This window comes from Nannospalax galili, unplaced genomic scaffold, assembly GCF_000622305.1.
Source record: "Nannospalax galili isolate Female #2095 unplaced genomic scaffold, S.galili_v1.0 scaffold95, whole genome shotgun sequence".
Taxonomy (NCBI): Eukaryota; Metazoa; Chordata; class Mammalia; order Rodentia; family Spalacidae; genus Nannospalax; species Nannospalax galili.
In genome coordinates this window covers 5477221-5503902 of record NW_008342393.1, presented here as the reverse complement: position 1 = coordinate 5503902, position 26682 = coordinate 5477221, and the positions used below count along the sequence as shown (strand labels likewise).

The 26682-nt window shown below is 38.9% G+C and overlaps 1 protein-coding gene across 22 annotated transcripts in view; it reads left to right on the top strand.

Moving 5' to 3' along the window:
• The window catches only part of Spag9 (sperm associated antigen 9), a 159187-nt gene that overhangs the window by 78422 nt on the left and 54083 nt on the right, over nucleotides 1–26682 (top strand). For 11 of the 22 annotated variants that reach the window (XM_029566102.1, XM_029566101.1, XM_008838386.3 and 8 more), the window contains 4 exons: nucleotides 4835–4876; nucleotides 15016–15223; nucleotides 16240–16339; nucleotides 19331–19452. In XM_029566102.1, the coding sequence (XP_029421962.1) occupies nucleotides 4835–4876; nucleotides 15016–15223; nucleotides 16240–16339; nucleotides 19331–19452 (472 nt within the window). The remainder of the gene's footprint in view (nucleotides 1–4834; nucleotides 4877–15015; nucleotides 15224–16239; nucleotides 16340–19330; nucleotides 19453–26682) is intronic. The other 11 variants (XM_029566107.1, XM_029566104.1, XM_029566110.1 and 8 more) reach the window with 1 other exon arrangement.

Below are 26682 nucleotides of genomic sequence, written 5' to 3'. Positions count from 1 at the left end.
CCTTGGGAAAGGAAAATAGAATTCTTTGTTAGTGAAAGTTTGTTTTATTTGGAGCTAGGTCAGGATGTGTGGTCCAGCTTGTCTGGGAATTCACTATGTATACAAGGCTGGCCTTGAAGTTAAAGAAATCCTCCTGTCTTAGACTTCTGAGTGCTGGAATTATAGGCATGAACTACCAGGTCTGACTTCTGTCACATATTTTTTATGTTTTTTGTTACCAAGATGCTTATGTATGTTAAGAAAGAAAATGAATGGCAAATCTAAATAAGCAATATTTTAAAATGATGGCGTTTTTGCTGGACGAGGTAGTGCACGCCTTTAGTTTCAGCACTTGGGAGACAGAGGCAGGTGAATCTGTGAGTTTAAGGCCAGCCTGGTCTGCATAGGGAGTTCCAGACCAGATGGGGCTACAGGGAGATCTTGTTTAAAAAAACAAACAAACAAACAAAAAGGGCTGGAGAGCTGGCACAGCGCAGGCTCATAGCCAAACCAAACAAACAAAAACCAAGTGTTGGAATACAGTTCAGTATAACCTAATTACGTAGAACATGGGGCTTTGTGTATGTATGTTTGTCAGACACTCCACCACTGAGCTGTATGCACAGTTCCCTTTTAAAATTTTCGGTTTCTGAGATAGGGTCTCACTAAGTTGCCCAGACTGGTCTTGAACTCATTATGTAGCCCTGGCAGGCCTTTGCCTCAGCTTCCTGATTAGCTGAAATTATAAGCTTATGTTATCATGTCCAGATCAGACCTTCTATTTTACATGTGCATATCTATAACACATACTTATAATTTATATCTTTTTAAGATAAATATGCTTGTTTATGATGGTGGTGCATGCCTTTAATTCCAGGCAGAGGTATATGAATGTCTGAGTTTCACATCAGCCTGATTTCAGGCCTGCCAGGGCTACATAGTGAGATCCTATCTCAAACAAATAAAACAACAAAACAAAACAATATAAATAGGCTTATGTTCTAAACATTTTGCTTGCAGCTTGCTTCTTTTATTTTTTATTTTTCCTTTTACCACTATGTCTTGATAGCCTTTCTAAGTTTTTTAGAGGGAGAACCCCAAAATTTTAACTAGTTTTTCAACTTTTTAAATGTGTATATGTGTGATATGGGTATATATTTGTGTGTGAGTGTGAGAGTGTATGTGCCACAGCACGTGTGCCAACGTCTGAGGGACAACCTTGGGTGTCAGTCCTCACCTTCCACCCAGCTTGAGATAGGGGCTCTGCTGTGCCTCTCTTGTTTGCTGCTGCCTCTACCAGACTAGCTGGCCTGTGAGTGTTGGTGATTCCCTTGTGCTATCTCCTGTCTTCCTGGAAGAACCCTGAGATTACAGACATATTCTAGTGGGCTTGGTTTTACGTGGATTCTAGGATTTGAGCTTTAGGTCCTCACACTGGCACATCAAGCACTTGACCCCACTGAGCCATCTTCTTAGCCCTTTTTTCCCCTAGTTTTTGATGAAATGAATAGTTGAGAATAAAGATGCTGAGAATCCAGAATCAAAGCTCACATAAACAATCATTAAGTGTCCTCAGCATACGTGTGTACACACACACACACACACACACACACACACACACACACGCACATTTACCATGTGAGTGCTGGATATGTTCATTGGCTTGATTGTGGCAATCAAATGTATGTATCAAAACATTAACCGTATGCCATTTTTGTCAGTTATACTTAAGTGAAGCTAGAAAAACTATTAAGGAAGAGGCAGTCTGGTCTCTATAGAGCAAATCATGTTAGTTGGTAGCTTTTTGAGGGAATTTTTTAGCCTATTTATTTATTTATTTATTTATTTATTTATTTGGAGAGAGAGAGGGAGAGAGAACATGCATGTGTGATGGTGCATGTGTGGGGATCAGTGGACAGCCTCGGGTGTCAATCCTTACCTTGTACTTTGTTTGAGACAAGGTCTGTTGTTCACTGCTTCATATGCCAGGCTAACTGATCCAAGTTTCTGAAGATCTGAAGTTCTGAAGATCAAAACTCAGGTCATCAGGCTTACATGGCAACAAGCACTTTAATTGTTTAATCATCTCTCAAGCCCTGTTTTAGCCCTTTAGAAATATCTCAGTAAGAGACATATTATCTGTATGAACAAACATTTAATGATTGTTAATGGTATACAATTTATGTTGATATATATTTTTAAAATATATTACCTTTATTCCTATTTGCCTATTTTCTTTTTCTCTAGTTCCCTTTTCTCTTCCTTCCCATTGGATTAATTTTTTTCTAGTTCTTCTCCGGGGTGTGTGTGTGTGTGTGTGTGTGTGTGTGTGTGTGTGTGTGTGTTTCTGTCTGTCTATATAAAATATAGGAAGCTTAGATGACAGAAAATATATATATGATACTTGTCTTTCTGCGATTGATGTTTATCTCCATTTACATATTTTCCTACGAATAATATAACTTTATGGCTGAAAAAAATTCCATTGTGTACACATCATATTTCCTTATCCCTGTGTTGTTGGACACCTAAGTTGGTTTACAACTTAGCTGTTGTGATTAGTGCTGCAGTAAAATTGATGTGTAAGTCTCTCTATGAAGTATGAACTTGGAGTTCTCTGAGTAAATATCCAGGGGTAGTAAGTTGGATCATATGGTAAATTCGTTTTTAGTTTTTTTGTAACAACTTTCATGCTCACTAGGTAGGATGGCATCTCAATAAGGTTTTTGTTATTGTTGCTTTTAAATTTTATTTATTTATTTTTTGGTACTTTTGAGACAGGGTGTCCCTGTAGCCCCAACTGGCCTGGAACTTACTATATAGACCAGGCTGGACTTAAACTCACAGAGATCCGCCTGCCTCTGCCTCCCGAGTCAGTGTTAAACTCTTAAAGAATAAATCAAGAGGGGTGGGAGAGATGGCTTAGCAGTTTAAGAGCACCCACATGGTGGCTAAGAACCATCCTTAACTCCAGTTCCAGGGGAATCCGAAGCTCTCTTCTGACCTCCTCAGCATTGCATGACATGGGTGCACTCACATGCAGGCAATATACTCATACACAAAATACAAAAAATAAAAAATAAGATATGAAAAAAAGAATAAATCAAGAGGCTAAAACAAAATTATGGATAAATGTAAATATGAATGAAAATAAAAATTAAATCTTCTCCCCAACTCCGTTTTTTTTTAGACAGATTCTCGTGTAGCTCAGGCTGGTCTCGACTCACAGTGTAGCAGAGGCTGGCCTTGAACTCCTTATCTTCTTGCCTCTCTTCTAACTGCTGGGATTATAGGTATGTATTCCCACCCCTAGCTAAGAATTAAGTCTTGAGAGACAGAGGCATAGAGATTTTGATAAATTTCCAAACCAAGATTATTTAAAATTTGAGATTTCTTTAGGTTGAAGAGTCCCTCTTCCCTTTTGTCTCAGAGGGAAAATTATATAGATAAAAATAGAAATAAATAAAAAAGAATTTGCCACCCTTTGAGCTTTGGTGTTTTTTAAAAAACAGTTTTAGGGGGCTGGAGAGATGGCTCAGTGGTTAAGAACACTGACTATTCTTGCAGAAGACCCAGGTTCAAATCCTAGCACCCACATGGCAGCTAACAACTGCCCATAACTCCAGTTCCAGGGGATCCAACAGCCTTTTCCGTCTTCCATGGGCATTGCACGATACGGGTGCACTTACCTGCATGCAGGCAATACACGCATACACATAATATAAAAATACTAAATAAAATACTAAAAAAATAATTTCAGCAATTATAGGGAAAGAAGAGAGGATATAGTAAACATTTTCAGGTGAGCCACACTGCAATATTTAGTATGTTAAATGCTCAAAGTGACTGGAATAAATCTCAGAAGATTTTTATAGGGTTATGCAAGTAGTAAAGGGGTTGTGATCATCTGTTCATCAAAAAGTAGACGAGAAAGACTGGTGAGATGGTTCAGCAGGTAAAAGTGACTGCTGTGCAAACCTGACCTTCTGAGTTCAAACCCGGAACCCCCAGGGATGTCAGCACTTGGGAGGTAGAGGCAGGTAGATCTCAGTGAAGCCATATGTAGTGACATGCATCTGTAATCCCAGAAGCCTAGGAGACAACCAGCCTGGAGTATGCAGCACAACAGCAGAAACAGCAACAGGGAGCTAGCTCCTGACAGTTGTCCTCTGACCACCACATGTGTGCTGTGGCATGTGTGTGCCCCCCACAGTAATAGTAGTAAAGTATGAAGTGAAACCCTGATCCAAGTGGTGACTTCTCGTGTAGAATATTATTATGAATCATAATATACTGAAACTAGGGTCTTAGAGGGTGGTTTTTCAAGTGAACGAGACAAACACCAAATTATTTCTACCTTTTATAATTTGTTGTTGTTGTTGTTGTTGTTTTGAGACAAGGTCTTTTTTTTTTTAGTGTTTATGTACACATATGTACACATGTGTTTGACATAGCATGCATATGTAGATCAGAGGATAGCTTACAGGAGTCAGTTCTCACTTTCCACCATTTGGGTGCTGGGGCTCAGACTTAGCTTATCAGACTTTGCATCTAGGCCACTTGCTTGCTGAATTATCCCACCCCTAGACAAAGACTTGCTATGTAACCAAGATTGGCCTAGAAGTCACTGTGTAGCCCAATTTGGCATCCAACTCTCAGTCTTCCTGCTTTAGCTTTCTAGAGCTGGGATTACAGGCAAGTACTACTATGCCTGCCTTTTAAAACCCTCATTTTAAATACAGTAGATAATAAGTGGGATCTTATCGTCTAAGAAGTAGTACAAACCAGAAATTCAAATATGTTAACACCTAGTAAATACATGTTTTTTCCTTTTATAATCTTTCCCTCTACCCAGGTCAGCCATAGTCCTGAACTTCTGAAGGCTATAGAACAGGAGGTGAGGATGGTGATTCAAAACATTTTGCAAAAGTAAACAGAAGAGATTAACTATTGGTTACTTTCTCAAACTGCTATTCTCCAGATATCACATGCTCGCTCAGTTTGGAAGACTGTTGATATTATTCTTTGAAATACAGAAGAAAATAATTTACAGTGGTTGCCAGGGCTTTACTGTGACTATAATTTGCTCCTCCTTCAGAGTAAGCATTTTGAAAAAAAACCCAAGAAAATGTAAGTGCCTTCTGTGAAAATTGAACCTGCTTCTATTTATCCAACTCTGGGTAAGAAACTGTACTTTCTACTTTCCTCAGGGCAGGATATGCATAGCTTGTATGGCCCTTGGGACAGCTGAGGGTGTCATTTTACTAAAGGCTACTTCCCCATAACCAGTCAACTTTATTCAGAGAACAGCTGTTAAGAGTCTACTACATGTCAGGATTGATATGCTAAGTACCCAGGAAGACTTTGTCCATCACCTATGACAGCAGTAAACCCACATCTATGGAAGTTCTTGAGCACTAACAGTGAAAGAGTGTCCTCTTGTTTCAGAAACATCCTAAGGGTTAGGACATTCCTACCTTTCCTTTAATAATTAAATTCTCTTGAGTCTACAATACTGTTTACACCAGGTATATTTTTGTATACCTGTGTCTGAAGTTTTGGTTTACAGTGTTTTGGGGGGTCACAGACTTCTGTAGGAGTATAATTACATGAAACTTTAAATAAAATGCATATATCATAGAAATTTGTCACTGTTGTGCTGTAGAGTTATAAATCAAAAGAATTTAAAACCTGCTGCTTTAGAGACTGAGTTTTATTTATTGCAAAAGTTCTGTCAGCATACAAATTACCCTGTGATATATGCAGGGCATTTCATTTGACACTGGTTACTTCAGCTTAAAAATCTAAAAAGTAGATGAGGGCTGGAGAGAGTTGACACAGCAAAGCACCTGAGTTCGATCTTTAGAGCCTGTGTATAAAAAAACAATGGATATTTGCAATTCCATTGTTGCTGAGGTGAAGACAGGTGGATCCCTAGGGCTCATTGAGTAGCTAGCCAAGCCTTCTTGATGAGTGCCAAGCCAATGAGATAACACTGTCTTTTAAGGGGTTAGGGATGCTAGAGAGATGGCATAGCCATTAAAAGACTAAGACTAACAACCAGAATGTTAAAAACAAAGGTGGGGGGGGTGGATATAAAGTAGGCAGTCACTGGGGAATGACACCCAAGGTTGTCTCTGACCTTTGTATATAGATGTACCCATATATATGTGAATATGCACATACAAAGAATAAAAGACAAATTTAGTAGAGTTGCTTTCTCCTTATTAGCTTATTTCAGTTGAAGGCAAGCAAGCTACTTGTGAAAACACACATTGGAACATGTAAGTGTAAATTGTCCTTAATGAGATGCTTTATTTTCTGTAGTTGTGAATAGGTAGTTATGGTGGGATGCCAGTTAACATTACATATGTATTTGTATAGCATTGAACATAACACATTTGATGAATGGAACAACTAAAAGTGTTCCAAAATGCTTGTATTAGCCAGATAAGAAAAATGCCCAGTAGGAAAGGTCACAAAGATCAGATTGTTTTCACCCTGATATCTCAAGTGAAACCAAAAGTAATGACACTTGCTTTTTGTTGTTGTCATGACAAAAAAAAATATTTTTAATTTATTTATGGATGAGACAAGGTCTTTCTATGTAGACCAAGCTGGTCTTAATCTCCGGATCCTCCTGGAATTAAAGGTATGAGCCACTATGCCCAACTCCCCATATTTAAGTGTGTAGTTCTATGTATAAAGAATATTTATATTAAAGCCAGATGTGGTGGTACACACTTTTAATCCCTTCACTCAGGAGGCAGAGGCTGGCAGATCTCTGAGAATGGGGCCGGCTAATAACTATTTATAGCTCTAGTTCCAGGGGAATCTGATGCCCTCTTCTGACCTCTGCAGTCATTGCATGACACGAGTCCACTTGCATACATCAGTCTTAGACATAAAATAAAAATAATAAAATAGTTTAAAAAACACTTTAGAACTTTGTCTTACAAAATTCAAAACTCTAGGATTGGACATGGTGGCTTATGCCTGTAATTCTTGTACTCAGACAGAGGCAGGAGTACCTGCAGCACGTTTGTGAAGCCTGGTCTATGTTGCAAATTACAGGTTAGCCAGGGCTACATAGTGAAACTATCTCAAACAGAAAAACATACCTATTAAATAGAGTTTTGTAACTAGCATTCTTGTTTCAATGAGTTTTTACCTCATATATGCTTTGTATATGAGGTGTTTTGTGTTTTTTTCTTTTTAAATGTATATGAGTATTTCGTCTGCATGTATGTAACAGCATCTAGGTTGTACAGTGCCCATGGGGGCCAGAAGAGGGCGCTGGATCCCTTGGACCTGGAGTTACAGTCAATGGTTAGCCACCATGTAGGTGCTGGGAACCAAACTCAAGTCCTCTGCAAGAGTAGCCAGTGCTCTTAACTGCTGAGCCATCTCTCTAGCCCCACATCTACTGTTTTCACTGCCTTTTTAAAATTTTGAGACAGGGTCTCCCTTTAAGCCCCAGCTGGCCTGGAACTTGCTATGTAGACCAGACTGGCCTCTATCTCATAGATCAGCCTCCGCCTCCTGAGTGCTGGGATTTAAAGATATGCACTTTACACCCAGTTGCCCTCATCTACTTTTATCAAAAGCATAACTTAAACATAGACAAGGATGTCATTTTTTCTATTCCTAGTACTGCAGCTTCAATCAGCCTTGTTTTTGTGGGCATTTCCCAGTGACATGAATCACCTACAGCATAACAATCCTTAAAGACTTTTATTTCAAGGTGAAATAAAAAGTTTATTAGAAAGAAACTTGGCAGTTGTGTAGGTGGTTTCCATCTTTAGCACCCATACATATCATGGGAAAAATGCCCTTTTTTGTGTGTGTGTCTTTCTAGGAAGCCCATACTAGCCTGAAACTCATGATCCTCCAGTCTTATCCTCCCAAGTGCTGGGATTATAAATATGTACTGCCATATCTGACTGAAAAAGATATGTTAATAAAATCAAATATTAGGATTTGATAGGCTACTGACTTGTTTTGCTTTTGTTTTGTTTTAAATTTTGAAGCAGGGTCTCTAACCCAGGTTGGCCTCCAATGCCCAGAGAAACAAAGATAACCTTGAGTTTCTGATCCTCCTGCCTCTACTTCCCTAGTGCTGGGATGACAGGCATGTACCATACTTGGTTTATGCCATGATGAGAATCAATCACAGGCCTTCATGCATGCTAGACAAGCACTGTACTTACCAATTGAGCTACATCCTCAGCTCTGGCTATTGATTTTTAAATGAATAAGATAACATTTCTGTCAAGATTATTTAGCCAGAATAGCACAACCTGTCAACCTGAATTCTGATGTAATGTTTAAAAGAATTTAAAGCCATAAGAAACTTTAGATTGAAGATGAAATGATTGTATACAATTCCTCTGAAACTTTATGTTGACTAATTCATAATAAATTTTGGGGCTTAGGAGACAGTTTCAGTGGGTAAAGTGCCTGCCACATAAACATGAAAACTTGAGTGCAGATCCCTAGCACCTACGTAAAAACTAGACACAGTGGCACATCTCTATCTACAGTCTTGGGGTGGATGCAGACAGGCAAATCCTGGGGACTTGATGGCCGCCAGTCTAACTAATGAGAAACCCTGTCTCAAAACATAAGGCGGCAAAGCTACCGAGGAAGACAACCCAACATCAGCCTCTGGCTTCTTCACACATACCCACATAACCACCACCACACACATGCATGTACTACACAAAATAAAAATTTCCCATTTTTCACTTGTTACTTTTTGTTTTTATGTTTATGAGTGTTTTGTCTGCATGTATGTAAGTGTGCTATGTGTGCACCCACAGAGCCCAGAAGAGTGCATTGGCTCCCCTGGAACTGGAGCCACCATGTGAGTTCTGGGAACTGTACCTGGCTCCTCTGCAAGAGCAGCCAGTGCTGTTGACTGCTGAGCCATCTCTTTAGCCTCTCACGTTTCATTTAATTCCTAGTAAAAGTTTTCCCTTATTTTACATATATTACCTTAGAACTTAATGTTAACTAAATCAAAAGTAATGCTTTTTTTTTTTATAGCTGTTGGTATTCAAGCTTCTTTCTCTTTCAGTCTGTTTCATTTGGAGACAGTGACTGAATTCCATGATTTTTATTTTTTGTTTTGTTTGGATGGGATTTCATATAGCATAGGGTAGCCTTGAACTAGATGCATAGCTGAGGATGGCCTTGAACCTGGCCCTCCTGTTTCTACCTCCCTGAATACTGGGATTACAGGCATGTACCATCACACCTAGTTTACGCAGTGCTGGGAGTAGAACCCAGAACATTTGAATGTAGTCATTTTACCAACTAGGCTACATCCTCGGCCCTGAATTTCATAGGTTCTTAAGCAGGAGGCACACTACACTAATACTGTGCCCTACTCAAATGCTAAATTTATGACTACTCATCAGAGTGCTTTTCTGCTCTTCTTAGGAACTTTGTGTCACTACTATCTCGAAGACCAGTGAGAAATACCTTTTTTGAAAACTTCCTCAAATTTAGAGCTGGTAAAGCCCACACAGTGAGCCATTTTACAGAGTGGAAAATATTTTTATGTTACAAAAGTATGTAACTTCTTTTAAGTTACAGATATCATATTATTTGGATAGCCCAGGACAAATTGAAAACATGGTTTTCTTCTAAGTAGATTTTAGTTTACCACTTACCTGTACCCCTGACATAACATAGTTCTTTTCTTTTAGGTTTGGCTCTTCCCTGCTTTGTGGTTTCATGCTTTCAGGTCCACAAATGCATGTGAGAAGATGGGCTTTCGACAAACTCTTTGTATTATGAACTCTTTAATATTAAGTAAAAAATCTTAAGGTGAAAATAAACAGACTTTGGGGTTAGTGGGATTAGTGGTTATTGGTGGTAGATAAAAGGAAGAAGAAATAACCTCTCTGCTTGATCCCCGCCCCCGCCAGTAATTTGAAAGGCATAATCTTTTTCTCAATTTAGATGAACTTGGTATTCTCTAAAACTTTTAAAGTCCACCATCTTAATTAATCTTAATTGACTTGAGAACTTCCAAGTTTGTTGTCTTTTTTGAGACAGGGTCTCCCTGTAGCCCCAGCTGTCCTGGAACTCCCTATGTAGACCAGGCTGGCCTTGAACTCACAGAGATCTGCCTGTCTCTGCCTCCTGAGTGCTGGGGTTAAAGGTATGTGCCACTACGCCCAGTCTACACTTTTATTTCTGTTAGGAGCCAGTCATCATTTCAAGGATAGTAATCTTTTGTTTTGGGGTGGGGAGGAGGTAATGGATAATTAATTTATTCCTTTCATTTGTTTTCCTTTTCATTGAAAATCAGTCCGGTACTTGAGATCCACAAAAGAAAATAATTAGTACAACTCAGCTAACTTTTTTTTTTTTTGTCTTTTTGAGACAGGGTCTCCCTATAACCCCAGCTGACCTGGAACTCATTATGTAGACGAGGCTGGCCTCAAACTCATAGAGAGCCACCTGCCTCTGCCTCCCAAGTGATGGGATTAAAAGCGTGCACCACCACACCCGGCTTCAACTAGCTTTATTAACTTATTATTCATATTGCACTTCAGGGGACAGATGAGCAAAGTCACCTTAAACTTTATTTCTTTTTTTAAAAATTATTTATTTAATAACCATATGATTAGAAGAAGCATTTCATTACAGCATTAACATATTCAATAACAATTTCCAGAGCAAAGATGCATCTCTTTCAATATTAGTTGTAAATTTTTAGGTTCACAGTTGAATTAGAATTAATGCAGTTATACTATATTGAACTCAGTATAAACCCTGTAACACATAAAATTGAATGAGGTTTTAACATTTAAAAAATCTCCATTTCATTTTAAAATATACTGTTTCATATAGAAAAACTCATTTTTAATGCTACTAACACTTAGATGTTTGCACATGCATCTGTAATCTCTATGCATCTGATTATTACTAGTCAGAGTTGGTTACTTTCTGAGATCCACCTGAGCATGGATATAAAAATCATCGGGTGAATTTCAATGGTAATATGTTTCACCTCTACTAATTAACATGAAGCACATTTTTATGCTTCTTCCTCAAATATAACCAACATTTTAAAAATTTGTTGTTTTTTTGTGTATTTCATACAGAACATCCCAAACAATCTTATTTATCTATGTACCCACATCCCAAATGGCACCTTCCCATACTCGTGTCCCCACCGCCCCCAGTACATATACTCTGTAATCCCTATTACTGTTCATTGTGTAATCGGTATCCTAGCTGTTCTCCAGTGCTGTCCGTCTGCTGAATCTAGTCAGCCTATCTAGAGTTCCTTGTTTCAGGAAGATCAGCTCTTATCTAGCAGCAGTCAGGTTTTTATATTTTTTTAGATAAGATTGGGGTCTGCTGTTTGTTTTCCCGGTTCTATGCTGGGTTACTGTCTGGGAGTCTCTTGGGCCATCCTGGCCAACAACTCAGAGAAAGGTATCTCCTGTCTGGCATTGTTTCTTGTTATGTAGCTTTTAGCTATACACATGGACTCTTTAAAGAATTATATTGATCCCTTTAATCTTTGCTTATACTTTCCTTGTGGGTGTTTAAGACCATACAGTTGGCCCAGATAAAACAATTTATTTTTACTCTTAAGGTCGTTAAACTTTATTTCTTTTCCTTTATCATAAAAGTAGCATTTGCCTATTATTAAAATTTTTGGGAAGAATAAAAATGTATCATAAGCTGGAAAAATTCTAAACCACTTTTAGTCATTGTACATGCTTTTTTAAAGCTTTGGATTTGGGTGTAGTGCCTCACACTTTACAATGCCAGCACTTGGGAGCCTGAGTTAAGAGGATTGTCCCCAAGTTCAAGGCCTGCCTGAGCTATTTATTTCAAGGCCAGCTAGGGCTACAAAGTAGACTGTCTCAAAAAACCAAAACCAAATGGGGCATGAAGGTGCATACCTTTAATCCTAGCTCTTAGGCAGCAAAGGCAGGTGGATCTCTATGAGTTCAAGGTCAACTTGGTCTACATAGTGAGTTTCAGGCCAGCCAGAGTTCCAGGTCAGCAAGTACTACTTAGTGAGACTGTGTGTCAAAAACAAATACAGACCAATAAAAGTCAAAACCAAAAGATCAACAAAAACAACAAAACAGATTTTGGGACTTCATATATCAGCTGTTTTTAACTTTGTGTTTGGTAGTACTGGGAACTGAATCAAGAGCCTTATACATTCTAGGCAAGCACTCTACCACCAAGCTACACACCAACCCTATAACACAGCTTTTCTCTTCCTTCCTTCCTTCCTTCCTTCCTTCCTTCCTTCCTTCCCTCCCTCCCTCCCTCTTCCCTGCCCCTCCTTTTCTTTCTCCCCCCCTTTTTTTTTAAAGACAAGGCACTCTGGCCTTGAACTTACCTTGTAGCCCAGGCTAGTCTCAAATTTATGGCAGTCCTCTTCCCTCAGCCTCCCAAGTGCTGGGATTAGTGGTGTGAGCCACAATATCTGGTTACTACGATTAATTGTTGAGTAATATTTTGTTGTATGGATTTGCTATAATTAGCTTATTCTCCTATTTTGAGGCACTCAAATTATGATTTCTTTAAATATTTATTTATTTTTATATGTATATGTCTTTTTGAGTGAATGCCAGTGTGTGGGGCGCCTATAGAGGCCAGAAGAGGTCATTTGATCCCCTGGAGCTGAGGTTACAGGCAGTTGTGAGTCACCCAAAGTGGGTTCTTGCAGTGGAACTCAGATCCTCCACAAGAGTAGTATGTACCAGCTCTCCAGCCCTCACTTTATGATTTTTAATTTTGTGGTAGGAACACTTAATATGAGGTCTACCCTGCTAAAAAAAAATTATTTCTTTTTCTCTTTTGATCTTTTTGAGACAAGGTCTCCCTGTAGCCCCAGCTGTCCTGGAACTCACTATGTAGACCAGGCTGGCCTTGAACTCACAGAGATCTGCCTGCCTCTGCCTCCTGAGTGCTGGAATTAAAGGCGTGTTCCACCACTTCCAGGCCCCGATAAAAATTTAACTGTGCAATACATGATTGCTGACTGTGGGTATAGTGTCGTGCAGCAGACCCCGCCTTCTTTCTCTCCCTCTGCCCTTCCCACTCTCCCTTCTTTGGAGGGGAGACTAAATCAAGGGCTTTCCAAGCATTCTGTCACTGAGCTAGATACCCAGCCCCAGTAATTCCACACAGCTCTGTAATCTACAGTTTTTTGCTTTCTGTATTTCTTTCTTTTTTTTGGTCTTTTTGAGATGGGGTCTCCCTGTAGCCCCAGCTGACCTGGAACTCGCTGTGTAGACCAGGCTGGCCTTGAACTCACAGAGATCCGCCTGCCTCTACCTCCCAAGTGCTGGGATCAAAGGCCACCATGCCCAGCTGCTTTCTGTATTTCTATCATTAAAAAACAAAAAAGCCTGAAGTAGGGACAAATTGCTAAGCTATTGTATAAATAATTTGTAATAGTCCTATGAAGTAATACTATTATTGAGGGCTTTTGGAGGGATGTTTGTTTTGAGTCCTGGTCTTCCTAAATATAGCCCTGGCTAGGCTGATACTGTGTAGCTCAGGCTGGCCTTAAACTTATGGAAATCCTCCATTTGTGGCTGAGTCCTCAGGACACTTATTCTTTGCCCTTTGATCAGTTGTGTTTCTGCTCTCCATTTCCTCAAAGAAACTTCTCTGATGAGGTCTGAGAGTTGCAATCTAATTTATGGGTAGAGAGAAGGCAATTTGATATGATGTCCCCTTAGCAAAATAATAGTAAGTAGGCTCGCTACTGTGAACTCTCCAACCATAGATTCTTGGCAGATTTATAGTACCAGACATGCGTTTCTTCCTGTGGAGCAAGACTTAAATCCAATCAGAAAGCCATTAGTTGCCCCCATACTTGCACCACTATCGCAGCCATGGGCATATACCAGTTGTTATTGTAACTTACAGGTTTCACAGCTGGGAAGCACTTTCCTCTACTATGAAAGCTAACCAGCAGGGTAGAAACTTCCTGATCAATACCAGCTTAATTTGTGTCCTGTGACCAAAGTGTGTCGTGTCTTCGGCAAGATGTTTTATACTAATTCTACAAAGCTGTTTTAAGATTAAGAACCTGGTTATTACAGTGCTGTTTTAAAGCAGCTGCTTCAGGGTGCAGGGTCTTGCTAAAGTAAGTCCTTATTGTTAAATGATTGCACAGTATTAGAACTATCATTAAGAACTTTTATTGTTGGGCATGGTGGTGCACGCTAGGGCTACAGGGAGACCCTGTCTCAAAAAAAAACAACAACAAAAAAAAAACCAAACAAAAATCTTTTACTGAGATTACTGTATAAGTGTATAATTTTATTGGTAATACTGTGTGTGCGTGTGTTGCTGTGACTTGAACCCAGGGCTTTCATGTGTGCTAGGCAAGCATTCTACCACCGAGCCACACCCTCAACCCTGCTAATACTTTCAATCTTCTTTTCTTTTGGTCTTTTTGAGACAGGGTCTCCCTGTAGCCCCAGCTGTCCTGGAACTCACTATGTAGACCAGGCTGGCCTTGAACTCACAGAGATCCGCCCGCCTCTGCCTCCTGAGCGCTGGGATTAAAGGCGTGTGCACCACGCCCGGCTATACTTTCAATCTTTTGTTTAAAATTTTCTGTCTAGAAAAATCTTATTTGTCTGAATAAAAAATGCAATTTATTTTTTTCTTTTAAAAAAATTATTAGTGTGTGTATGATGTGTGAGTGGAGGTTGCATGTGTGCCACTGCATGCATGTGGTCACAGGACAACTTTGTGGAGTTAACTCTTTCCACTTTTTCTGTGGGTTCTGGAGATTGAACTCAGGTTATCAGGCTTATTGTGCCACACACTTGAACCCACTGCAACCCTCACTGGCTCAGATACAATTTACTTAAATATTACCCAGTTATTTATAGGTAGTTAGTATCAGTAATTTTTTTTTCAATACAACTTTTGCTTAGGCAAATTTATTTCTTAATTCATAATTGAGACAACTTTAGAATAAGTTACTTGTTTTAAAATTTTCTCCCTAATTACTTTTATTTGTAGGATGAACTTTCTGATGTTAGCCAAGGTGGATCTAAAGCTACCACTCCAGCGTCAACAGCAAATTCAGATGTGTCAGCAATTCCTCCTGACACTCCCTTAAAAGAAGATAATGAAGGATTTGTGAAAGGCCCTGATACACCACATAAGTCCGAGATAAACAAACATATTGAAATACAGGTAGCCCAGGAAACTAGAAATGCATCTACAGGTAAGTGACTCAAGTTCTTATTAGCAAAATATTCTGTTAACACAATACAAGTATGAGAAAATACATTTTTAGAGGAGTTGCCTGCTTTAAATGTATAAAATAAATACTTTATCCATTGTGCTTAATTGTAAATGAGTTTAGAAGTAATGATTTCATGAAGTTTTGGAGCGAAAAATGTTAGGGACTAGTAAGTTAGCTAAAGATAGTAGGGCAATAATTCCCTGTCCCCTACCTTAATATGATAGTCTATTGTATTCCTATAAATAGGTTGGTTGGTTGGTTGGTTGGATGATTTGTGACAGGGACTAACTATGTTGTGGCTTTGAACTAAATGATTCTCTTGCATCAACCTTGGAGTTGTTGGGACTTCATGCATGTCCAAACATGCCTGGTACCACCATTTTTGTTTGTTTGTTTGAATATTTATTTTTATTTTATGTGTATGAGTGTTTTGCTTGCATGTGTCTTAAGTGTACCACATATCTTAAAGCCCATGGAGGCCAAAAGAGGCTGTTGGATACCCTGTAACTATTATGGATGGTTATGGATGGTTTTTAGCTGCTGTATGGACTGGAAACCAAACCCAGGTCCTCTGCAAGTACAACAAGTGTTCCTAACTACTGAGCTATCTTAAGCCCCTGTGTGTTTGTTTTTGAGACCATATCATGTCTGGCCTCAAACTCATGTTGCAGCTAAACATAACCTTGCCTCTGTCTCCCAAATGCTAAGATTACAGGCATGTACCATGACCCTGGGCAGTTGGCATCCCCCTTTAATTATCAATTATCATGTGATACGTTGTACTACATGTACCAAGAAACACAAATGAAAACTTTATGGTTACTTAGTAGTCTTTGAGATTGACTTACTTTATAATATCGTCTGATCTCATTCATCCTAGACCCCAGCCTTTAGAGTTCAAAAATATTTGGTTGATATATTTAAAACCATAAAGGCAAACAGTTTCTATAAAAGGGTACTGTATAATATGTTTCTTTCATCTATTCTACCCTTAGGCTCTGCTGAAAATGAAGAGAAATCAGAAGTTCAAGCAATCATCGAATCTACTCCTGAATTGGATATGGACAAAGATCTCAGTGGATATAAAGGTTCAAGGTACTGAAAATGTCCCATTATATCATTATCTTTCTTTTTACCCACTCCCATAAACATTCTGATCTTGTTTTTGACTAGACAAGATCAGTTCATACTGTGCTGAAGAAATGTTGGTACTGTAGCCCAGTTTCTGTCTTTGAAACTACATATTATTCATGTTTTTAAATTGAGGGGAAATTTCCCTGGCAGCATGAGGAATTGGGAACCTATGGAATGGTGCATGGCATCTTAATCCATGTTGTTACAACAGTACCTGAGGCTGGCTAATTTATTTATTTGCCTATGTTTTTCACTATTTTTAATTGAATTTTTGTGCATTTCATAAACACATTTTAATCATATTTAGACCACCACCCCTGTCTGCATCCTCCCATAACTCACCCACTAGATTTCATGCATTCTGTCATATATATATGTTAAGGTCTATGTCTATCCACTGGAATAAGGTCAGCCTACCTAGCATCATCCCTTAAAGGAGACTGGATAATTTATAAAGAGTAATGATTTGTTTTCTTGTAATTCTGAAGGCTAGGAAGTCCAAGATGAAAGGTACTGGCTGGTTTGGTTGTCTGATAATGCCTTTTTGTTGGATCCTGCAGAGGAGAGGCTGCAGTATTCTTCCATGGCAGAACAAACCATCTCAATGCTGTGTGAAGTTTCTCTTAAAATGGATCTGAGTCTGTTTCACTAGGGAGGAGTCCTCATGGCCTAATCACCTCTTAGAGCCCCTACCTCTTCAAAACACTGGCATCACCTAATGCTGGAGAGGACACATTTACCCTTGCAGGTGGGGAGAAAGGTAGCCACAAGGTACCCATAATTTCTGCAACTGAGGAAACAAAGAGGAGGAGTGGAAGAAGTAACAGTTTGAACAAACTTCATTTTTTTCCATGATTAGGAAAAAGATTGTATGCTTCTCTAGAACATGGGAAGGCTGCTTAATGATAGCGGAACAATGGTCGGGTATCATTTTAATCAAGGATATCGGAAATATGTTGATGTTCAAGAACAAAACTGAGTTCCATAGATTTTTACTTTTAGTTAATAACAGTCATAAACATATATATGACTTATTAATCTCTGCTGAGCATTGAACATTCTGCAGTAATGGCTAAAAGCATGTCCCTCAGAATAAGCAGAGCCCCAGACAAGCAGGTCTGTGTGGGTTCAAATCTTGCCACTCAGATTGTGGTTTTACAGCAGGTCCAGGGGTTGTACCTAGCCCCATCCATCTTTTCTCAATTTTGTAGCACCATCTATCATTCTCTCAATTTAATTATATCTTAAATTTTGTTAAATTACTATTCATTAATTAGTGTCACTATACAAGCATTAATTAATCACAGCTTAGCCACAGGATACAATCTTTTCTGTGACCACTGTTTGTTTTTCTGGAACTGGTGAAATCTTGAGTGGTTAAATTTGTTTTCTTTCCTTAGTGTTCCATAAGCTTATCACTAATTTACTGACAGACTCTGCATTTGCAAACCTCAGATCTGTTTCTCAGAGCTCTTTGTCCCATGGCTCTGTTCCCGTTCTCCAGTAGGCTGTGGTGTTTGTTTTGGTGCTGCCATATGTCCTCAATCTCATCCTGGGAATCTCTTCACCTTGTTTCCTGGATTCCATGTTGTCTGCTTCTTGATATAATGCCTTTTTTCATGCAGAGTTTATTCTTATCTCTAGCTTAGTTTTTTGGGCCTTTAAAAGGTGCATAAGCAGTCATTTTTGAGGACTCAGAAATGAAATGTGACAAGTATCATTTATGGACATGCTTTTTAGTTAGATAGTTTGGCTAGATACAGAATTATAGGTTGGAAAACATTTTGTTTGAGAATTTCGAAGATACTGTTTAATTGTCATGCAGAGTTTAGTTTGATCAGTTTGATTTTATAACACAGGGTCCTGCAGTATAGCCCTGACTGACCTTGAACTGATGATCTTCCTGCTTTAGCCTCCTGAATGCTGGGATTACAGACAGGTGGCATCATGTCCAGTTTAACTTGACTTTATTCCCTCCTTTTTTCAGTACTGGGGATTGAATTTAGGTCCTTACACATGCCAGACAGGCACTCTACCACCAAGCTATATTTTCTGTCCCCTTTAAATTTTTTTTCTGTTTATTTTTTCCCTTTTTAGCTTTCCATTCATATTAATTAATTAATTAATTAATTAACAAGAGATGAGGTCTTGCTGTGTAGCTCCTGGCTGACCTGGAATTCAGAGATCCACCTAACTCTGCCTTCTGGATCTAAAGGCATGCACTACTTTGCCCAGGTTTTATTTAAGTTTTTGAGACAGGCTTGCACTTGACCAGGTAGGCCTGAACTCCTGATCCTCCTGCCTCCACCTTCCAAGTGCTGAGATTACAGGCAGGTGCCACCACACTTGGCTCTCTCTCTCTCTCTCTCTCTCTCTCTCTCTCTCTCTCTCCCCCCTCCTTCCAGCCTCCTCCATCACATGCTCTGGATGATGCTCTTCTAATCTAATTGGTATGAGGATCTTCTTTTGTATTTTCTTATATGACAGTGTCTTCTCATCTAAATTTTCATGACTCCCAGTTCAGTTCTAAGTACTTCTCTATTTTTCTTTATTTTGTTTAAACTTCCTTATACCTAAATGCCTGTTGGGTACATATCGAACATACTGGGCTGACCCTTATAATTTTTTTTTCTTTTAACCTTCATTTTTTTTTTTGGTCTTTTTGAAACAGGCTCTCCCTGTAGCCCCAGCTGTCCTGGAACTCACTATGTAGACCAGGCTGGCCTTGAATTCACAGAGACCCACTTGCCTCTGCCTCCTGAGTGCTGGGATTAAAGGCATGCACCACCACACTTGGTGAGAAATCTTCTTAGGTTAATATTTTGTAGTAAATGGAAATATGTTGCTGAGTCCATTGTATTAAAAAGCCAGAAAAAGTCTTTTTAATTTGTTGATTTTTCAAAAAAAGTCTTTGTAATTTGTTGGTTTGGCTTTGTTGTTTTTGTTGCATAGCACTCCCACCAAAGGCATAGAGAACAAAGCTTTTGATCGCAATACAGAATCTCTTTTTGAAGAACTGTCTTCAGCTGGCTCGGGCCTCATCGGAGATGTGGACGAAGGAGCAGACTTACTAGGTATGGCAGCTCCTCTGGAAAAGTATCATATTGTTTAAAATAGGTATCATTAATGATTTAATTGAAAATTCATTTAAAATGTGGATGTCTCCAACTGCCTGATGGTACAAGGATATTGTACATTTAACATATTCTTTGAGATCATAAAATTTTTAAATGAAAAGCATCTTTACATATGGAAAAGATTAAAATTGAAGTCAATTTTTATTTATTTATTTATTTATTTTTATTTTATGTGTATGCATGTATTGCCTGCATGTAGCTAAGTGCACCTGTGTCGTGAAATGCCCTTGGAGGGCAGAAGAGGCTGTTGGATCCCTGGAACTGGAGTTATGGACAGTTGTTAGCTGCCCTGTGGGTGCTGGGATTCGAACCCAGGTCTTCTACAAGAATAGTCAGTGTTCTTAACTGCTAAGCCATCTCTCCTGCCAAATTTATATTTTTAGTTCATATAACATAGTTTATTGAACTGCTGCATTCTGAGAACTAGATTGTACACATAAGGAAATCACTTTTTTGGTGTGTGTGTGTGTGTGTGTGTGTGTGTGTGTGTGTGTACACATATGTGTGTAGGTATATGCTTGGAGGATAGTTAGTTCCTGGCTTATATAAATCCCATTTCATTCTGTTGACCTTCATTAAACAAGCAGTTATGACACTTGGAAAATTTTTGAGCTTCTACAGAGTATTATAATTTACCTCTGTAGGAAATACAGTCATTTTAAATATAGTCATTTGTATTAGACTGGGGTTATAGCACAATTCCTGGTCGACCACCCCCCTCCAAATTTTGTATGTGCTTTGTTGAGTATATAGTTGAAGCGGGGTGGGGAAACTGCATTCAGTTATTCCACTATAAATTTTTATGGTGACCTTTGCCTGGTGACCTTTCTGGTGACAAATTGCTTAACTTTACTGAACCTTAGTTTCTTTATGTATAAATGAAGGACCTGGACTCTAGTTCAAGAGTCTGGTAAAATGGTTCATAGGACAAATCCTACCAACCCTTTCTGTGTGTTAGTAAAGTTTGATTGAAGCAGCCTTCCTCTGCATGTGATTACTTACTGTCTATGATTCCCTTTACTCAACAGTAATAGAGTAGGTTGTAGCAGACATTCTATGGCCTGCAAAAAGCCTAAAATATTTGGCACCTGTCCCTTTAAAGGCAAAGCTTATTTTTAAGCTTACTTAAGGTGATTTCTTAGGGTTTCTTTCAGCAAGAATTCTGTAATTGTGATTTATGCAAATTAGCTTTAAATATCTTTCTTATAGTTTAAGACCATGTAGAAATTGAAAGCTGTGTAGAATTTTAAATTTTTTGATTTGGATAGATACTGGACTTCACAAAATTGTGCTTTTTAATTCCAGTGACTATAGTATGGTATGACATTGCTTACATTAATTTATATTAAATTTATTGATTGCCATTTTATGTACTAGACATTGTTAAATTATGGTTTTTGTGTTTTATGTTAAATCACAAGTTCATCCAGGTACAGTGACATATGCCTATAATTCCAGCTCTCGGGGGACTAAGACAGGTAGACCATGAAAGGCCAGCCTGGGTTAGATAGTAAGATCCTATTTCAAAAACCTAAAACAAGCATTCCCTCCCCATATAAAAGTCCTATATAAACATATATCTATTTATCAAGACTTAAAAGTATATTAATTTAACTGTTTCTAGTTAGACTCATACCATTAAAATCTTAAGTAAAACTTTGGAAGAATTGAACGGTTTTTCTCAAGCCTCAGAAAGAATAGTTCTTGGGGCTGGAGAGATGGCTCTGTGGTTTAGGAGCACTGGCTGCTCTTGCAGAGGACCTGGGTTCAGTTCCCAGCATACACATGGCAGCTAACAACCATCTGTAATTCCAGTTTTAGAGGATTCAACATCTTCTGGTTTTCATGGGCATTGTATGCAATGTAGTAGTACACTTATATACAGGCAGACAAAACACTCACAAAATAAAAATAAGTAAATAAGTGGAAAAAAAAAAAACAAACCTAGAAACTGGGTAGTACACATGTTTAATCCCAGCATTCACGAGGCAGAGGCAAGTGGATCAAACTCCGGTCATTAGGGTTGGTGGCAAGTACCATTACTTACTCAGCCATCTTGGCAGGCTTGCCAATCAAAATTTTAAAAGGACTTTTTTTTTTTTTTAAATGTATAATTGAAAATGAACATGTAAATTTAAGTATAACAGTAGGGTTTCTCAAGAACTGTTTTTTCTTTTTCTTTCTTTTTTTTGGAGACAGGGTTTCCTAGCTGGCCTGGAACTCACACAGATACCCCAGTCTTTTCCTCTGCCTCCTGACTACTGGGATTAAAAGCATGTGCCACTGTACCTGCTAAAATTTTTTTTTGATTGGCTTAGGAAACTGACTCCCTGGCAGTATTTAGGAACAGATGTAAAAAATGTTGGCAGGGGCAGTGCTGGAGGCATGGCTCAGTGGTTAAGAGCACTGATTACTCTTGCAGAGGACCCGGGTTTGATTTCCAGCACCCACATGGCTGCTATGAACCGTCCTTAACTCCAGTTCCAGGGGAATCCGAAGCCCTCTTCTGACCTCTGTGGTACTGCATGACATGGGTATACTCACATACATGCAGGCAATACACTCATACACATAAAATAAAAATAATAAATAAAATATATTAAATTTTTTTTTACATGTTAGGAACTTTAAATATATGTATATTGAGATTTACACACAGTAAATTTCACTGTATTTGGGTGTAACTTTTTTGTTTTGTTTTGGTCTTTTTGAGACACAGTCTCCCTGTAGCCCCAGCTGTCCTGGAACTCACTATGTAGACCAGGCTGGCCTTGAACTCACAGAGATTCACTTGCCTCTGCCTCTGCTGGCATTAAAGGTGTCAGCCACCATGCCCGGCAAGTATAACTTTTTTTCTAAACTGCATGAAACTTTTTATTCTGTGACAGTTTCCTACATAAAGCATACAATGTGATTTAGTAACTTCATCCCCCATTACCTTTCTCTCATGCCCCTCAGTCTTCCACCTAAACCCTTCTTCCCAAGACGCTCCTTCCTACTTTCGTATCTTTTTAGTATGTGTGACCTGCTGAGTTTAATTAGGATTGCTTGCTTGAGCATGCATGGGAAGCTGTTTATTGGAGCATGAGGTACTTTTCAATGGCTATACCACTGATAAAAAATGACACTCCTTTCCCAAGCAAGGACTGCAGTAATTTCTTAGGGAAAAGTAGGGCCTCAAGTGCTGCCCCTCCTCACTTCATGATGAAATGTTGACAAGCCCAGTCTTGTGCAGGTCTTGTGTGGTAACTATAGCTGTAGTGAGTTGGTGAGTGCAATGACTATGCCATGTCATGTCAAGGAGACATACTTTTGTAGCATACCACCTTATCTTCTAGCTCTTATGTTTTTACTGCCCCTTCTTCCTTGATGTGCTGAGCCTTAGGAGGGAATCATATAGATGTCCCATTTAGGGTCGAGAACCCCACCACCACTTATTATTGGAACTTGACAAGTTACAAGCCTCTGCATAACCACCTCCTGCAGCTCTCAGAAGCTTCTCTGATGAGGGCTAGGAGCAGTCAGTCAACTGTGAGTGAACTAATCCAGTGAACTGTGAGCCAGAATAAATTCTTTCTCCTTTAAGTTGCCTTTGTCAAGTTTAGTTTGAGCTTACAGTTCATCATTTCCAGGAAGTCACAGTGGTGGCAAGAACTTCGGGCAGCTAGTCATATTGAATCCACAATCAGGAACAAAAAGAATTGAATGAATGCTTGCTGAGTACAACATCTTAAGTTTTGACAGATACATAGAATTGTGTAACTACCACCAGAATCAATATACTTTACCTGCCAAAATGCCCTTCCTGCTGCCTTTGGAAATAAGTAATACTGAGTATGATTTGTATTCTTCATTGCCTTATATAGCCCAGTAGTGAGTAATAGAAAGTTTGAAATTGGTGATGACATACTTGAATTGAGCCACAAAGTACTTAGAAATAATTATGTTATGTTAGTTAAATCAAGTATTATCTGAAAGTCAGAAAGTTAAGTATAAATCGATTATTAAAGTTAGTGACTTACATCTATGTCCTAGTTACTTTCTATTGCTGTGATAAAATGCTGACCAAAACTAACTTGGGGAGGAAAGGTTTTATTTCATCTTACTCTTCCAATTGACAGTTCATTACTGAGGGAAGCCAGGACAATAATTTTAGCAGGACAGGAACTGAAGCACAGACCATGGAGAAACATTTACTGACTTGCTCCTCTGACCTGTGTTCAGTCTGTTTTCTTATATAACCCAGGACCTCCTGCCCAGGTGTTGCACCACCCACAATGGGTGGGCCTTCCTACATCACTCAACAGTCAAGAACATGGCAATCCAGTGGAGGCAATGCCTAAGAAGAGGTTCCCTCTTCCTAAGTGTGTCAAGTTGACAACTGATACTATCCAGCACAACATATATGAATATTTTAAATCAAAGATGGTTAATCAGGGCTGGGGATGTAGCTCAGTTGGCAGAGTGCTTGCCTACTATGCACACAAGTCCTGGGTTAGATGTCCAGCACTGCATAAACTGGATGTAGTAACACACGCCCATGATCCCAGCACTTGGGAGGTGGAGAAAGGAAAATCAGAAGTTCTAGGTCATCTTTGGGATATGTGAGACCCTGCTTTTAAAAAAAGGTGGTAGGGGATAGAGAGATGGCTTAGTGATTAAGAGCATTTACTATTCTTGCAGAGGACCTGGGCTTAGTTCCCATTACCCACACAGAGGCTAACAACTGGCCCAAGCCAATTTCAGGGGATCTGACCTCCTCTTCTGGCCTACATGTGCACTGTATACCTGTGCACATGTATACCTGTGCACTGTATACCTGTGCATGTATACCTATACATGCACACACATACATGCAGGCAATACACTCATACACATAAAATAAAAATAAAGATGGTAAATAAGATTTTTTAAATATTTTATTTTTTATTTTATGTGTATGAGTATATTGCCTGTATGTGTGTTAAGTGTACCCATGTTGTGCAGTGCCCTCAGAGGTCAGAAGAGGGCATCAGATCCCCTGAAACTGGAGTTACGGATGGTTGTTAGCTACCATGTGGGTGCTGAGAACTGAGCCCAGGTCCTCTGCAAGAGCAGTCAGTGCTCTTAACTGCGGAACCATCTCTCGAGCTCCATAAATAAATTTTTAATGGAATTTTATTTGTTCTTTGGTTTCTGTACAGGTTAATCATCATCATCATCATCATCACTCAATAGGATATAGTTGTACCAATCAAAGTGTTCCAAAATTAGTCCTGGGCTGATAAATAAGCACATAGTCTCTTTCTTCATCTCATTTATTTTGCTAGTTTTGACAAAACTCTTATCTTTTTCTAGGATTAAATTTCATTTATTCTCTGTACGTGGACTAATTCACAGATTACTTTTGTTCTCATTTGAATAATTGAAAAGGGATAACCTAGCTGTTTGTCCTTTTATCTTTATTGGTGTCTCATTCCTTGACTTTCTTATTTTGGGCAACTTTTTCTCTATTCCTTTAAGTCACACGTTCTCCATGGCTGCATTCTAGAACTGGGAAGATCACGTACTTATCCATCCAAGAATATCTTGGGTTATTATTCTTAAGTGTTTTCAACTTCACTATCTTTATTAAGCATACTCAGTGCTCACACTCCATTCCCCCCCCCCTTTTTGAGGCATTCTGTAGCCCATTCTCATTCTGTAGCCAAGGCTGGCTTTAGGACTCATGGCAAACCTTGTCCTTCAGCTTCCTGCTGCTGGGATGCCAGGTATGTACCACCATGCCTGGTTTTAGGTCTTTTCTTTATTAAGTAAAAATTCTTTCTCTGGTCCTGAAACTTCCTATCACTTGCTAAACTCTTATTTATTTATTTATTTATTTTTTTCTACAGTATTGCTGAAGTGTCTGCTATTGCTACACACTATTGTAGATCCTGGGGTATAGCAGAATAGCAAGCTGACCTAACAGACAGGACTTGTCTGGTCCTTGCTCCTTAGCCTCCTGCCACCCAGCATTCTCCTCCACACTACCTTGCCTACCAGCCTTCTTCTTTGCTATATCCAGGGGTTCCTTCTTAGCCTTTTTACACGAATTCTCAAAAATAATTGTCTTTAGAACTTCCTTGTTGGTCCTCTTCTATCCCTGTCTCTGACTGTTCCTTTTTATTTTAAGTGGAATGTACTTTCTCTGCTGTTCTTTCACATATTATGCCTGTTTGGTTGGTTGGTTGTTGAGGACATCTTATTTCCTCTCATTGTTTTTTGTTTTGTTTTGTTTTGTTTTGAACTCCATTCCAGATGGTTTCTCAAGGCCCCAGACTATTATGTTTACACTGTCTTCTAGGCACTCCTGAGAAGATTTGTATGACTCTATATTTGACATGCCCAGAGTTCAGGTCATCATCTTTACTGTCTGACTTCCAAGACTATTGTTGCAGCAACACTTTTGATCTCCGTTAATGAACACCTTTGCCATCCACCCATTCATCTCTCCATCTTAGAGATTGCCATCACTTTTCCCTCATAACCAGTCCTCAGGGCCTGTTTGTTCTTTCCCTTAAATATTAGAGTATATTCACCCTCTTACCTTTGCTTAAGTGACATGTTCTTCAGGAATTCTTATTTGACCTCCTTATTAAAGCTTTGTTGTCCTTGAATTGTATTCCCATAGCAGTGAATTTTATTATGCCACTCTTCGTATTTTACTGGGTTTTTTTAATTAAAAAAATTTTTTTTGATACCAGTTTTCCTGGATAGACTATATAAGTTCAGCATGTCTAGCACATCTGTCTTTTTTTCTCACTGTTGCATTTAGTACAACATTTAAGTGAATGGAGTTGTGAAATATTCCTAACACTTTAACTTCATATTTTGTCCTGGTCCTTTTGAGATAGAGTCTCCCTGTAGCCCCAGCTGGCTAGAACTCGCTATGTAGACCAGGCTGGCCTTAAGCTCAGAGAGATTCACCTGCCTCTGCCTACCAAGTGCTGGGATTAAAGGTGTGCACCACCACTCCCAGCTTTTACTTCATTTTTAAACCTGTGAGCGTTTACTTTTTGAGATTAAAAGTCTTTTACAGGAGAATTTTTTAATGTACATTTTAAAATTTTATTTTATGTGTATATGTGTATTGCCTGCATGTAGATAAGTGTACCCATGTCATGCAATGCCCAAGGAGGAGAAAAG